At 38.1% G+C, this 16,563-nt stretch overlaps 1 protein-coding gene across 1 annotated transcript in view; it reads right to left on the minus strand.

The window, feature by feature from the left end:
• Window positions 1-12,707: 12,707 nt before the first annotated feature.
• The window catches only part of METTL8 (methyltransferase 8, tRNA N3-cytidine), a gene marked incomplete at both ends in the record, with an annotated part of 37,008 nt that continues 33,152 nt past the window's right edge, over window positions 12,708-16,563 (minus strand). The window contains 2 exons of the mRNA XM_079709999.1: window positions 12,708-12,851; window positions 14,060-14,123. Of these exons, the coding sequence (XP_079566125.1) occupies window positions 12,708-12,851; window positions 14,060-14,123 (208 nt within the window). The remainder of the gene's footprint in view (window positions 12,852-14,059; window positions 14,124-16,563) is intronic.

Below are 16,563 nucleotides of genomic sequence, written 5' to 3' on the forward strand. Positions count from 1 at the left end.
CCAGACTCTACTTAGTGCCTATCTGCTGGAGAAAATCAAAGATAAAGACATAAATCACTGGGATGCCAAGGACACAGCTAACTAAATGCTATTTGTGACTACTTGAAGTCCATGTGCTCCTAAATATTATTTTTTTCTCCTTATGTAATGTTAACATGTATTTATCCATTCACCTGCCTCTAGCTGTTCCTGACTAAAGGTTAAGTGGTTGTGAAACCACATGCACCGTAGAATCCAAAGCAGCTGTTTTAAACTCTTGGACAGTGGTGGTGCCTTGTAGCTTGCTTTTGATGAGCTCCGGGAGCAGCTGAGGGTGAGCTGTCTTTGACCATCCGGAGGTTTTAATGTGCTCCATGCACATCATGCCAACCTGGCTTGCCAGAGTTGGGGTCATTGTGCACTGAGACACTTCAGGATGGTGCTCAAGGGAGCTGTGCTCTACCGCCACCTGGGCCCCTCCAGCAGGTGAACTTGCATTTTCAATTTGATGCTGTTTTTCTTACCCTCTGTAGGGACTCACACGCAGAACTATTATTACTTGCATGTTGCTGACTCATATGCAGAGGAAAAAGTAATTTTGTCTTAACACCTCTTCCCTGTCATTTAAGGCATATGTTAATGAAAGATAGATTTTGGCATCCACTCTCCTCTGCAGCTTTGAGGCCACAGTATATATTCATTATAAATGAAGATGCAACTGTTATTTTACTTCTATTTATATTTATAACTACACCAAAGCCAACCTGCAGGTAACTGTGCCTCTCAAATCCCAAGCCATATTCCAAGAAATGCTCAACATGTCATGCTTGAATTGGCATTATTGTACATACAATTTTTAAACAAAGATGTTTTCACTCATTTTATTATTGACACTCCCTGATCACATATTTTAGATTATGCTGGAGCTGATCCCTTTGAGGGTTCCCCCTACCCCTTTGCAGTACAGACTGATTTATTTTCTTTAAGTGAGGAGTATGCAAGTGATGGGTGCTCTGTGTGCTCGCAGGGGAGCCAAGCGGAAGGCTGAAGCCCGAAGCGGGTGGGGCGGGAGCAGAAGTAAATATATGCAGAATGCTGAAAAGAGCTGACTGCAAGCTTTTGCTTTGTCATTCCTCTCTGTTCCTTTCCTTCTCTTCCTTCCCAGTTTGTAACTGTGGATAAGCACTACCTACTTATTTCATACAATCACTGGATCTAGAATGAGCTGTCTCCTTGAAGATCGTCTGATCCAAACTCCCACCCATTGCTATAATTCTCCGCTTGATTCAGGAGCTCTTTTTCTTCTCCAGCAGCTTTCCCGAACAGCATTTGAGTCTATCAATTAAAAGTGTACTGATGAGACTAGAGGTTTTGGAATCAGACACTTCTGGGCCCAAATTGTGTTTCTGCCACTGACTCGCGGTGATATCCTAGGCAAATTACCCAATACCTCAGAGCTCCAGTCTTGTCTGTTAAATGGTTACAATAAAAACTAATTCATAGGAGTCTGAGGATTAAATGAAGGAATAATGTGGTATATAAAAGTGTAGTGTATAAAAGACTTAGCACTCAGAGGTAAATTAAGAGCAGCTAAGCGGTTCAACAGGAACTAGGACCCATGCTTCCTGTCTGACGTGCAGGCAATATTTTTCCATGCATTTTACTGTCTTTCTCACAAGGTCTCATAAAACCACTGAGAAAGTTTCTGTTGCTGGAGTACTCTGTATGCTGCCTTGTAGACTGTAAATACTGTTATTAATAACAATACCTCACATATATTCAGTGCTTTAGATTTTACAGTGCACTTTTCACAAGGAGGGCAGGTGAATACCCACACCAACACGTCCACTGATGACTCACAGAGGCAGAAAGCAGGAGCAGAGGCTCAGAAAAAGGCCTATTAATGATGCAAATGTGAAGTTATCTGCACTTGTGAGGAGCATAACAAACATTAAAACCAATTAGAAGTAATAATGCGTGATATATTCTGGCTTCAGAAATTGGCTTTGATGAGTTGGAAAACCAGAGGAATACAGCACAGGAGTCTAGGGGCAAGAATTTAAGTCACCTGATGTTGAACGGTTTACATGGTCCTGATGCCCCGGAGGGCAGCTCTTTACATACAGGTGAATAATTTTCACGTACAAATGAGTATAGCAACGATTCAGACTGCATGATGGTAGAAACCTCGATGTGTTCATAATTAGAGACGACGTATACGGAACTGAGACAAGCAAAGCAAGTAAGTTCTCAGAAGTCAACATTAACTGGGTGTTTCAATACGACAAATGTGTCATACCGAAATGCAAAACTTTTAATAATAGAAACCGTTACCTTGGCTTTCTCACAACCTTATGAAAGAGTACTTCATGTGTGTGAGAATTTTTACATTTGGAAAATGTTCAAAAGTGAATTTTTATAAATGGAGGAAAACAGAGGGTGCATTTTTAATATAGCATATTTCATTGTTTCTGTATTATAAAATGAAGGAACACATCTTTTTCTGTTAGAAAGAAAATAGTCATTTTGAAATTCAGCTCCCTCAGCAGATGAATTTTTAAGTATCAAACTCTGCCTAACTAACTAGTCCTAGCTCCATGGATGTGAGGGAAAAAATGAGAATTTCATGCAGTTATCAAATATTTTAAACTAATACCCAAGCAGATACATTTGCAACATTTCATGATTTCTTAATATCTATAGGCAATATTCCAAATCAGGTCTTTCTCTTTTTTTTCCTCTGCCAAAAAAATCTACATTTTGGCTGGCACCAAACTCTAAGTAGGGGGTTGATTCAGGTAGGCTAAGGGAGAGAAAGACTGACCAGACAAGCAGAAGACACTGATAGAAATGGCCCACTGAGCAGCCATGTGGAATAGGAGGTCTATGCTAGACAGAGCCCAAAAGAGCCCAGTTTGTGTCTCACAGTCCAAATTTGGTTGATGTATTTTTGAAGTTTCTAAAGGTTAACTACATGCTGTAATACATTATAGAAAGACACGGAGCAGAATTTTACTGTGCCAGTCAAGAAGCTGGCTTGAATCTGCTATTTAGGACAGAGAGAGACAGTACAATTTACATGTATGAGAATGTGGGAATAATTTTACCTTCTGTTGTTTTTAAAACCACCTTGGGACATGATTTTTAAACTGAGACACAAGAAGATCTGCTGGGGTTCCCATAGCAACATTAACTTATCTAACTGCCCTTGCTGTACGTAATACCTTCGTTACTAGTTTGGCTTTTAAATACATACTTTAATTAGGAAAACAACTGAGTTAAGAGTCTCAGACAAATTTTGACTTTTATATTTACTGCATATTTAAACAGAAACCTTGATATTGTACTTCTGAGGACTTGTTATCAAGGCAAATGTATGCAAAAACCTTCTGTGGTTTTCCTTGCCCCGATCTCTGACCTCACTGCATTCCATTCTGTTGACAACTCCTCAATCAATCTCTAAATATATTTATAACACACCATGGCTAGGATAAAACAGAAATAAACCAACCTCGGATGGCTCTAGTCCAGAGACTAGAACCCAATGCACCCTCTATTCAAGGCTGTCTATAAGCTGACGGCCTCCCCATCTTTTCTCCACTATTCTGAATCATGAATATCCCCACCAAACATACCTGTCTTCTCACCATCTTCTGAGAGCATATGTTCTAGGACTAGCCTGAGACCTACCTCCTCCCCAGAACCCTGATTCTTTCCCTTGCATCCCACAGCTGATCTTTCTCTCTCTTCAGAACCATTATTACTCCTGCTACCACCACACGATGTCTGTGACTGGGCAGCAACCCTCCCCTCTTTTTTGATAACAGTGTCTTGATTTTCCTTTGAGGAACTTGCCTCCATTCCATACAGTCTGGTGGTGCCATCAGATAACCTGTCCTGCCCCAGTCTGTCAAAAGATGAATCCATGATCCAAATTGGACCAATCATATTCTTCCAGGAAGTTGAATTTTAAGTGAGTTCAAAAAGGAAAAATAGTTGGAACTGATCATTCTGATGGTGGTCCTTTCAAGAGATTGTCCATGTCTTCCAGATTTCTGTGGCTCATAATCAATCAAGCATATCAGCTAGCTGATAAGCTCCCTATTTGAGTACTTGCTCACATATTATCTTAGATCATGATTTAGAGGCTTGGGATGCACAGTTTGCTTTGCCAGCTAGAGCCTATTTATGCTCTCAGAAGACAGAGCTGGGTCTTTATTTATTGTATTATTCCATATAATTCAGCACAACGTAAGTACTCAGTATATGCTGTATAATGAATGACAGACCAGTTTTAGAAACTCCATTTTTACCAAGTGCAATTTGCAAGCCCATTTATGTCTTTTTTGAGGCAAGGTGGTAAATAAATTTTTAATTGCTACGATTTAAGAATTTTCTTGGGTATGACAGTTGTCTTAAAGAAGGCTTCCAACTTGTACACCTAAGAATAGCCTGAAAATAATATTAGCATTGGTCATACTTCCCCAATTTTAGGAAAGGAAAGAGAAACTAAAATTCTGTTTCAGACATTAGTCTGTGAATTAAAAAAAAACAAAAGTTTTGGGACAAACAATGACAAAACAAAAATATATATACTTTTGTCTTGGTCTTGTGACTTTCCTTGGAAACAAGGTGAGCTGCTTTTCTGCTATCAGTTAACAGTGGAGGAGAGTTCAACTGTGTTCAACTAATGTATAAATAAAGTAGATGGGTTTTTCTCACTTCTAAAAAATGGGAGGTTTCTGCTTCTCAGAATCATCTGACTTATATCGGTAATTTAACTAAATGCTTATAAAACTGAAAGAACAAACAAAATGGTTAAGATGTAATAAATCCAAACAAGCTTTAGCATATTAAGTTTTGAAAACACAGAATATTGTGCTCTCTTCCAAATCACTTACATATGCTTAAAATGCACAAAAGAGCCCACCCATGGTAAACAGCAGGATATACAAATTCTCTTCTTCTGTCTTTTCAAAAATGAAAGATTTACAGAAGACTTTGAACAGTGTAATCCTCTGGTTTGTACCTTAACATGATACATAGTTCAGCCATGAGAAAAGAGTGAAAATACCAATTTGGAGCTTCTCTGAGTGAAGGGTAATGGTTTCTGGAATTTTCCTTGAACCCACACTCGGTGCATTTTCACTTTTTTTTTCCTATTAACTTGTAAGCGACGATCGACCAGATTTTGCTTCTCATTTAACCCAGCCTTGCAGAACATATCGTGGACTTCCCCTGTGAGACAAGAATGGCAGTCAAATGTATGATATGTGACTTGGGGGGAGGGGCAGTCAGGAACAATGGAACATTAATGGAATTAATGACCATCTGAATTTTCATTTATACCAAGAAACATTCTCTAGTACAAACTGGTGAAGGAAACCCATGACACCAAGTGGGTTTCTTCTATTTCACACAAACACACCAAGTATAAACAGTTGAACACAGCAGGTGTTAACAGATATACAACACTATCAGTCGCAGCTTTCAATATTTTGAAAGGTGCCCAGATCTGAGTTTTTGTTGGTTTGCAGAGACCCCAAATGGCACATTGTAAAAGTACTCACATAAGTTTGGGGAAAGTCCTTGAATGCAGGATTTATTTTACATGCTTTTTTTAAAATGAGAAATTGACAAGAGATAAGTAATTTTCTAAGGACTCTTAAAATCACATTCCCTCTTTTGGCTGTGGCACGTCATCAATTTTTTCATATCTGGGCTAACAGTACCTCCGAAATGGAAACTTCGTTAGGGTATGAGGATGAAACAAGTGATTCTTTAAATTGGAAAAATATTAAAAGGCAAAAAGGCCATTTTCAAGCTTTTACATAGAACAGTTATAATCACTAAGGTGTAAAGACATCTAATGTTTATTCAACTCTTGAAGCCACATTTTTAGAACTTTTAAGTTTTTCCCTGCAAATAATACCCAAGGAAAGTTTTTACAGCTAATTATTTCCTCTTATAGATAAGCATACCTTTTGTAAAGAAATATGCTCTGGTACCATCTCCTCGAACATAAAAGTTTTCAGATAAACAATGCCCTAAAAAAAAAAAAAAGTGTGATAAGAGAAACTTAGTATTCCTTAAGAAAACCACCACCACCAACAACAAAATTGACATGAAATGTAAACACAGCATTCTTTAAAACACAAGAAAATAACTCCAAACTGAATATACCATTACCCCTTTTAAAACGAAGCTGAGTCTTATCGTATCTTCCATAGTCCCGAAATAACAGCATGCCCCCAGGTTTCAATAACTTGGACAGTCGTTTTACAACACCTTGCATCCTTTGAAAACAAAGCAAGAGACTCTGTGGAAGTCTTGTTTTATACGTCACATGTAACCTCCTTAATGATAAAATAAGCACAGCTCAATGAGGCCAAAGAAATGTAAGCCACAAATATAAGGGGAACAAAACCAAAAATATTTTGTATAGAAAGAAAAAAGGACACCAACCTGCTAAATAATCAGATTCAAAAAGCCTAGAATATCAAGAAATCACCCAAATGACCAGAGCGGTAACTTCACAGAGCTTGATGTATAATGTCAATGCTGAGCTGCAAAACCACATAGACATTCCTGATATTAACAGAAAATTAAGGTAGTTCCAAGGCAGAAAAAAATGAAGTCGTTTCATTTTCCTTGCAAGATAAAAAATATGCCAGAACTGTCCCAATCAGACATACCTAAACGGGGATCACCTTTCCTCCAAAACTAGCTGCTTTTCCTCCTGACTTCTTTATTTAGTTCAAAGGTACTAAATTCACCGAAGTGTAACACCTCAGAGAAATCTTTGACTTCTTTTATTTTTCTCTTCTTCCACTATCCTCAGCAGAACCATTTGGTCATCAAATTGTATATCTTTTTTAAAAAACTACATATTTGATAGTTTCTCTCTCTCATTTCCCATTGGTACTCCCTTAGTATACAAACTCCAACATCCTCAGGCTGGAAACAGAATTGCTTCTTAACAGGTGTTATTATTCTCCCTGCCAATCCTTCCTGCATATTATTGATGAATTAGTATGCTTAAAATGATGGTTTTGTCAAGTCATCCCTTTGCTCAAATTTTCATGATTTTAATCCATAGGATAAAATCTTAGTTTCTTATTTGAGCCCTTAAGATCACCTACAACTGACCTCAATCTTTCCAACATCTTTCCCACTACTTCCTAATCTGAAGCATCTTTAGCCAAACTGTTACATGCTTGGCTCTGAGCAGTCCATGCCTTTGCTCACGTGGTTTCCCCTCAAAGAATTCTCTCCTCCTTACTCTTTGCCTATTTAAATTCTATTCACACTCTAAGCCCCAGCTCAATACTGGGAAGCTTTTATTACTTTCTTTTACTGCTTATTCTACCCATCTGGTTCCCAAACATGACCCCTTGTGACTGTTTTTTTTTTGGTTTTTTATTTGTTTTTTAATTTATTTTTGGCTGTGTTGGGTCTTCGCTGCTGCACGCGGGCTTTCTCTACTAGTGGCGAGCAGGGGCCACTCTTTGTTGCAGTGTGCGGGCTTCTCACTGTGGTGGCTTCTCATTGCAGAGCACAGGCTCTAGGCGCACGGGCTTTAGCAGTTGTGGCATGCAGGCTCAGTAGTTGTGGCTCACGGGCTTAGTTGCTGTGAGGCATGTGGGATCTTCCTAGACCAGGGATCGAACCCGTGTCCCCAGCATTGGCAGGTGGATTCTCAACCAATGTGCTACCAGGGAAGCCTGTGACTGCTTTTGATTTAATGTTTTTGGTTAAGTGTTCAAGGCCTTATATGTGATCATGGTACAGAGATGACAAAGATTTCAGATCTCGTATCAAGCCAAGTGACTGACATTGGCTGCCAACGGAGCTCTACTGAAAAGGACTCTTAAGACTCACAGGGAATGACAATCTACAAAATCAATTATCAATGTCTGCCCTGGGCAGAGAATGGTAAATGGCAGCCTGTGTACTAAGTCCTTGCTGTCTCTGCTTTATCCAAGCTTCTTAAAGCTTCTGAGCATTCCTTATTTTAAAAATGAGGGGTTTTGATCAGATAATCTGTAAATTCCTTCCAATTAAAACACTGTTCAGGGACTTCCCTGGTGGCGCAGTGGTTAAGAATCCACCTGCCAATGCAGGGGACACAGGTTCAAGCCCTGGTCCGGGAAGATCCCACATGCTGCGGAGCAACTAAGCCCATGCGCCACAACTACTGAGCCTGTGTGCCACAACTACTGAAGCCCGCGCGCCTAGAGCCTGTGCTCCGAAACAAGAGAAGCCACCGCAATGAGAAGCCCACGCACCACAAAGAAGAGTAGCCCCCTCTCTCCGCAACTAGAGAAAGCCGGGACGCAGCAATGAAGACCCAATGCAGCCAAAAAATTTTTTTAATTTAAAAAAAAAAATTTAATAATGCACAGAAATCTCTGGCATTCCTATATACTAATGATGAAAAATCTGAAAGTGAAATCAAGGAAACACTCCCATTTACCATTGCAACAAAAAGAATAAAATATCTAGGAATAAACCTACCTAAGGAGACAAAAGACCTGTATGCAGAAAATTATAAGACACTGATGAAAGAAATTAAAGATGATACAAATAGATGGAGAGATGTACCATGTTCTTGGATTGGAAGAATCAACATTGTGAAAATGACTCTACTACCCAAAGCAATCTACAGATTCAATGCAATCCCTATCAAACTACCACTGGCATTTTTCACAGAACTAGAGCAAAAAATTTCACAATTTGTATGGAAACACAAAAGACCCCGAATAGCCAAAGCAATCTTGAGAACGAAAAATGGAGCTGGAGGAATCAGGCTCCCTGACTTCAGACTATACTACAAAGCTACAGTAATCAAGACAGTATGGTACTGGCACAAAAACAGAAAGATAGATCAATGGAACAGGATAGAAAGCCCAGAGATAAACCCACGGACATATGGTCACCTTATCTTTGATAAAGGAGGCAGGAATGTACAGTGGAGAAAGGACAGTCTCTTCAATAAGTGGTGCTGGGAAAATTGGATAGGGACATGTAAAAGTATGAGATTAGATCACTCCCTAACACCATACACAAAAATAAGCTCAAAATGGATTAAAGACCTAAATGTAAGGCCAGACACTATCAAACTCTTAGAGGAAAACATAGGCAGAACACTCTATGACATAAATCACAGCAAGATCCTTTTTGACCCACCTCCTAGAGAAATGGAACTAAAGACAAAAATAAACACATGGGACCTAATGAAACTTAAAAGCTTTTGCACAGCAAAGGAAACCATAAACAAGACCAAAAGACAACCCTCAGAATGGGAGAAAATATTTGCAAATGAAGCAACTGACAAAGGATTAATCTCCAAAATTTATAAGCAGCTCATGCAACTCAATAACAAAAAAACAAACAGCCCAATCCAAAAATGGGCAGAAGACCTAAATAGACATTTCTCCACAGAAGATATACAGACTGCCAACAAACACATGAAAGGATGCTCAACATCTTTACTCATTAGAGAAATGCAAATCAAAACTACAATGAGATATCATCTCACACCAGTCAGAATGGTCATCATCAAAAAACCTAGAAACAATAAATGCTGGAGAGGGTGTGGAAAAAAGGGAACACTCTTGCACTGCTGGTGGGAATGTGAATTGGTACAGCCACTATGGAGAACGGTATGGAGGTTCCTTAAAAAACTACAAATAGAACTACCATATGACCCAGCAATCCCACTACTGGGCATATACCCTGAGAAAACCATAATTCAAAAAGAGACATGTACCAAAATGCTCATAGCAGCCCTATTTACAATAGCCCAGAGATGGAAACAACCTAAGTGTCCATCATCGGATGAATGGGTAAAGAAGATGTGGCACATATATACAATGGAATATTACTCAGCCATAAAAAGAAATGAAATTGAGCTATTTGTAATGAGGTGGATGGACCTAGAGTCTGTCATACAGAGTGAAGTAAGTCAGAAAGAGAAAGACAAATACTGTATGCTGACACATATATATGGAATTTAAGAAAAAAAAATGTCATGAAGAACATAGGGGTAAGACAGGAATAAAGACACAGACCTACTAGAGAATGGACTTGAGGATATGGGGAGGGGGAAGGGTAAGCTGTGACAAAGTGAAAGAGCGGCATGGACATATATACACTACCAAACGTAAGGTAGATAGCTAGTGGGAAGCAGCCGCATAGCACAGGGAGATCAGCTCGGTGCTTTGTGACCGCCTGGAGGGGTGGGATAGGGAGGGTGGGAGGGAGGCGCAAAAGGGAGGGGATATGGGAACATATGTATATGTATAACTGATTAAATCTGTTATAAAGCAAAATAAAAATTAAAAAAAAAATTTAAAACACTGTTAAGTGGAATAACGGGGTGAAACAGTATGTCAGATGATGAAAGAAGTAGGTAATGAGAAAATGAAAGTAACTATGAAAACAAGACGGAAATGACAGAAAAAGGTGCCATGATTAGAAAAAAAGCTCTTTTAAAAAACTGGAACATAAGTACATGAAAGAGAAAAAGAAAAGTATTTTTCCTTGTTTATTTTATTAAAGGTTATTTTCACACTGTGCTTATATCCTTATAATTTGGCAATTAAAGAAAACCATATCTAAACCTTAAAATATTCACTTTCTGGATAAATGTTTTATGTACAGAGAAAAAAAAATCTCTTTCTGCAATTATTAGCAAAACAAGCATGAAACAAAAACACAAAAAAAAAACCAGCCAAATACTTCAAAATGTAGCCTCCTTCTGCAAATCCTCTCCTTCCAACTATCCTTTAAAGTCTGCGTTGCAGGTGAAGGCAAGAGGTGGGGAGCTGCTTCTCTTATCAGCCCATCTTGGCTCATAATGCAATTCCAGAGCCAGTTCCTGAGAAATGCAGGTGGGAGTGGCCTGCAGGTGAGATGGACAAGAATGGGGGAAAGCCCCTTTTCTTTTTTTTATCTGACTTGGGCCAACTCTGCTATCCTCACCTATCGCTGGATGGAGGGAGAGGAGAAGGAAAAAAAGAGATTAATTTAAAAAAAGAGTGTTTATTGACTATTCTATGCTTAGATCTTTAGAAAACATATTATACTTTTATTTCAATAACAAGAAGGACAGCTACCTATTTTTTTGTAGCCTTCTATGGTTTACTCCCATTTAAGCTGGGACCCCAAGACTCAAGGTCTAGCTGAATTGCTTTTCCAAGCTGGCAATAAGCCATTTTTCTAGAATTTTCCTGGGGCTGAATCTACTACCACAGTGCTAGATGACCCTAAAGATACTGCTTTACTTTTCACTTACTATTACCCAACTTCTACTCATTCACCTCATTTTTAGATCATTTCCATGTAGGTAAGAAAGTAGTTACTGACATGATACATCTGAACTTATTTTATAATAAATAAATAGAATGAATATATGTACTATAAAAACAATCTTTCCAAGATATCTGCTTCCCCTTCTCTTTAACATTCAATTCAAATCATGACAAAAATACATTATCTAAACTAATTCAAATAGTCTTTTTGAGGTCTCATTTTGAATTTAAACATTTCCTGTTATAGGTGTCAGATAGAAAATCTTGTTCGCCATCCACCTACTCTATCCTTTTTACTATTCATCCTTTTAACTGTGAAACAAAATATATAGATGACATCCTTCTACCAGTATCTGAATAATGCCAACAGTATAAACAGATTAGCAGAAAGAAATAAGTTATAGAAACTGGGAGGAAGTAACTTCATGGAACTTGATATATCTCACCAGGTGCAATTATATATTTCATTCGTTATTTGGAAATCTAATTTGCTTTTCCACAAGTAATCAAAGTGCACATCTCTGAATGAGAAGTAAAAGGACTGTAAAGGGTCCTAGTGACCTTATAATAGCAAAGAAAAAAGGACACAATACTCGATTTCTTTGGGAAAGAGTCACACTCACCAAACAAAAAGCGGTTGATGCCAAGTCTGTATCTATTACCAGAAGATCACGAAAACCCAATTTTAAGAAATGTTATGAAGGCACAACCCCTGACACTTACCACACATGTGTCTTAATACATATAAGGTGGCAAAATTTTAAGAAAAGTGATCATTTTAATTGCTGGTAATATCTCTTTGTGCTTCCTCTTTGGAGAAAAGCTTTATTTATTATTTCAAAACCTTATGTGAACAAAAATATTTAAGTCATGAATATTTAAATGATGGCACTAGGCCAATCTTAGATTATAAAGGTCCGAGGTTAATCTGGCAAATCTTGATAACCCCTAATTCCCTAGTGGGCTTCTTTAAAACGAGTATTTTAAAGCCCATCGACAGACCAGTGTGAAGCCAAACAGATTTACAGCCCACCTCTTCATGAACATTCAGCAAGATGCTAAATCAAAAATGTTTGTTTCTGATCACCATGTACAATTTCCCTCTTGGGAGTCTATTAGGCTGTTCTGAATTTGTAATTTCCTTGAAGCTCTGTCACTTTTAATAGGTATGTGTCTTGCCAGAAGATGTTTACTTCACTCTGACAGTGACAGAAAGCTCACTAAAGAAGTAGTGTCACCAGTTTCTTTCTGAAAGTCTGAAGAAAGGAAAAACTGCATTTAAAGGGCTGCATATTATACATAATGTAGTTCATTAAATAATAAATTCAAGAATTGTCATTTTTGCTTTGATAGTTCTGAAAGCCACTCCTGATAAAGGGGCTGTACACATTTGCTCTGCCCTTTCGTCTTCATTTACCTGTCAGGATGAATGGAAGAGAGCACAAAGACGAGGAGAATGACATCCAGGATCCCATCTGGAAAAGGGTAGGGTAGGCCATCGTCACAAACGTCATGAACAAAGGCACAGCACTGGGCTGCTCTGTATGACGCGTGCGACTGTCATGATAAAGGAAAGAAAAGACAAAAACAGTTGTTAGCAGACTTCTAGTGTTTTTCTCAAATTAAAAAGGTCAATTTAACTTCTCTCAGGTGCTTTTCTTCTATAAATTTGATTTTTGGATTAGCTATTCTGTTAGGTTATTTCAAGCTGTCATTAAAAATTAAGTCTAGCACTTGGACTTGATAACAAATATTCTTTTGCAATCCCTCCTTAGCTTGAAAAGTGGAGTGGGGCAGTCTTTCTGAGTCAGTAGGCAGTGTTGCTGGAAGCCCACCCTGTGTTACTTCAGAGGCACTGAGATGGTCCTTGGCTCTCTCTCTCACTGCTTATTCCATGCCTCCTTTGGCATTAATATATAAATATCCTATAGTACATAATTAACATTAGGTAATGGTGATGGCTGTACAACTCTAAATATACTAAAAATCACAGATTGTATACTTTAAAATGGTGAAATTTATGGTATGTGAGCTATACCTCAATAAAGATGCTATTTTAAAAAACCACATTAGCATACATACACACACAATTTGCCTATAAAAACAACACTAGAAGGATATATACCAAAATACTAACAGTGATTCACTCTAGGACTCTAAAAAAGCATATTATAGGTAAATTTTATCTTCCCCTTTAGGCTTTTCAGTATTTTAGAAAATGTCTACAATGAAAAACTATTAACTCTTATTATCAGAAATTATGTTCCATGTGTTTACTATACATTTTTGTTAGAATTTCCATTCCTTTTCCATTTCCTAAAATTACCTCTTTTTGCTATGATAATGCTTACTAGCAGTTGGGAATTGGTCAAATAAGGCCCGGTTCCCACCACTGTTTTCCTTACAGTTGAGGACATTTTAGATTTGTAATATATACCTTTTCAGACCTTTTTTTTTTTCAAAATTTTTAATTTAACGAGTGCCTACTATGTGCCAAACTGTGTGTAAAGCTCTAGGGACATAAATATAAGTACCACCTTGTAGGAACCACTCCCTTGAACTCTATATTAAATCCCAAACAACTTCTATTGTTTTAGGGTACCATCTTAGGCATCAGTTGATGATATGATTTGCAAAATTTTAAAAGCTCAGTTAAAAATGGTCACAGATTACATTTGATGCAGTTACATTAAAAAAAAATCACTTCAACAGCAAAAAATTAGATTTTTTAATATAGCTCTCTTTAAAGAAAATATAAGGCATACCTTTACCAGCTCCACAGCTCCAGAAGCAAAATCACAACAATAAAGAAAGAACTCTGGAGCATTCCTATGAAAATGAAAGAAATATTTAAATCTAGAGCCCAGATATGCTGAAGCTACAGAAGAAAGGAAAGTGTAGGTTTGAACTTGTTAGTATTTCTTTAACAGAATTTTGGATGACACTTGGCTTGTTTCTTCTTTTTAGACACTGTTCTCTGCAGTGGTGTGTGGATGCCTTCATGTTTCTGAACCAACATTATCTCAAACACTTATCAATTACAGGGTGACTTTCAAATTCCTGCCCTGATTTTAAGGCCCTCCATTATGTGGGCCTACTTGCTCTATATCCCATCATACTTTCCCGTGGGAAACCTCCAAAGCCATCCATCAGCATTGCTCAATCTTCCTCCTACCTCTCACAGGCACTCTTTCTTGTCTGCCTCCAGCCAGCATGGCCTGTAACTCCTCTTAGCTTAGCCAAGTTCTATCCTCTCCAAGGACCCTCAACTCCCAGTTGCATTTACGTGCTGTTAAATGTAATATTAATATGTTTATATTAACAGCATGTAAATACAACTTCTAAAAAATAATAAAACACTAATATATTCTTATCTTTTCAAGTGATTTTCAAACTTTTTTTTTTTTTTTTGCGGTACGCGGGCCTCTCACTGTTGTGGCCTCTCCCGTTGCGGAGCACAGGCTCCGGACACGCAGGCTCAGCGGCCATGGCTCACGGGCCCAGCCGCTCCGCGGCATGTGGGATCTTCCCGGACCGGGACATGAACCCGTATCCTCTGCATCGGCAAGCAGACTCTCAACCACTGTGCCATCAGGGAAGCCCAATTTTCAAACTTTTATTGAGCCTTATATATGGACCAAGCATTAGAATACAAAGTAGTAAATGAAACTGTCTAATAAAAACTGTCTAGTAAGAGTATGGGATTTGGGAGCCAATTACACCTGTGTTTAAATCCTGGATTTGCCACTTATTAACACTGAATTTGACTTAACTTCTCCGAGACTCAGTTGCTTTACCTACAATATGTAAATAAAGTAAGCAAATTCAGGGGTTTTTTTTGGGGGGGGGATGTTTACCCATATGAAAATCCTGACTAATTTTAATTGGCCTCCACTGAACTTAGACAAGTTCTATTTGGTCTTTACCTGAAATTCAGTAACAATGGCTGAGCCATGGTTACTAATGGGCAGGCACATACAGCTGTCCCTTGAACAATACAGGTTTGAACTTCCCAGGTCCACTTACACATGGATATTTTTCAATAGTAAATACTAAGTGCTATATGGTCCATGGTTGATGGAATCTGCAGATACAGAAGGAACCACAAATACGAAGGGTCGACTATAAATTATTCATGGACTAACCCCACACATTGTTCAAGGGTCAACTGTACTTTGAATTTTGTGGGTCAGTACCCTTCCTAATCATACCTTGTATGCTATTAGCAAAGGATCCTTGCATCATCTTGCTTAGTAGTGTGTCTGAATCACAGAAAGAGATCAGTGTGTCCTAAACAGTAATTATAGGTATGGTCCTGGCTCTTGTGGATTTTATAGCCTAGTTGGGGACATATACAATTTCTATAGAAGTGTGCATAAGGCAGGCACCCTCAGGTGAAAGTCGTAAGAATTTTGAAGGAGGGGGATGGCATTGCTAAGTGGGGAGAAGGGGAAAGGGTTTAGAAGTGGGAGTCACATGCTAGGGATGAGAAGCAGAGTTGATCCTGAGAGCCCAGTGTGTGACAGGATATATGGGCTTTGAAGCACATAATTAGAACTTCTAATTTGATTCAGGAGGCATTTCAAGCAAGGAGGACTTCTAAATAAATGCGGAATATAAGCACAAATATGCATTTAGCAAAATCTCACCCAGGCTCGCATTACTCTCTTAAATGCTACTCATTGATGAATACTACATTCATGTATAATATTCATATACAGTATAGTATTCATATATAGTGCCATTCTGTGGCACTAGGGGTTTGTATTCAAATTAATATCTGTCTAAATAAATTAATGTATCATGAATAGGATTTGGTTATGAAAAGTTAACCAGTACTGAATCAAAGTTAAAACTTGTGCTGCTTGTCTTTTCTCATCCATCCCATATAAAAATTGTGCTTTATTGCAGCATATATACCCTTATTGTTTCCTATGAAATCCATATATTTGTGACTTGTAATTGTTGGTTGGTCACACATGTTTGAAATGTCTCAAAAACCACTCAGATACATATAGTACTATGTGGTATGATGGCTAAGGGCAAGGGCTCTGAAACAAGACTGCCAAGGGTTGAATCCTGGCTCTACCACTTAGTTGGGTGACCATGGAAGAGTCATCTAATCTCTCTGTAATTGATTTCCTCATCTTTATTTTTTTTAATTAATTCTTTTATATTGGAGTATAGTTGATTAACAATGTTGTGTTAGTTGCAGGTGTACAGCAAGGTGATTCAGTTACACATATACATGTATCTATACTTTTTCAAA

This window comes from Hyperoodon ampullatus, assembly GCF_949752795.1.
Source record: "Hyperoodon ampullatus genome assembly, chromosome: 8".
NCBI lineage: Eukaryota > Metazoa > Chordata > Mammalia > Artiodactyla > Ziphiidae > Hyperoodon > Hyperoodon ampullatus.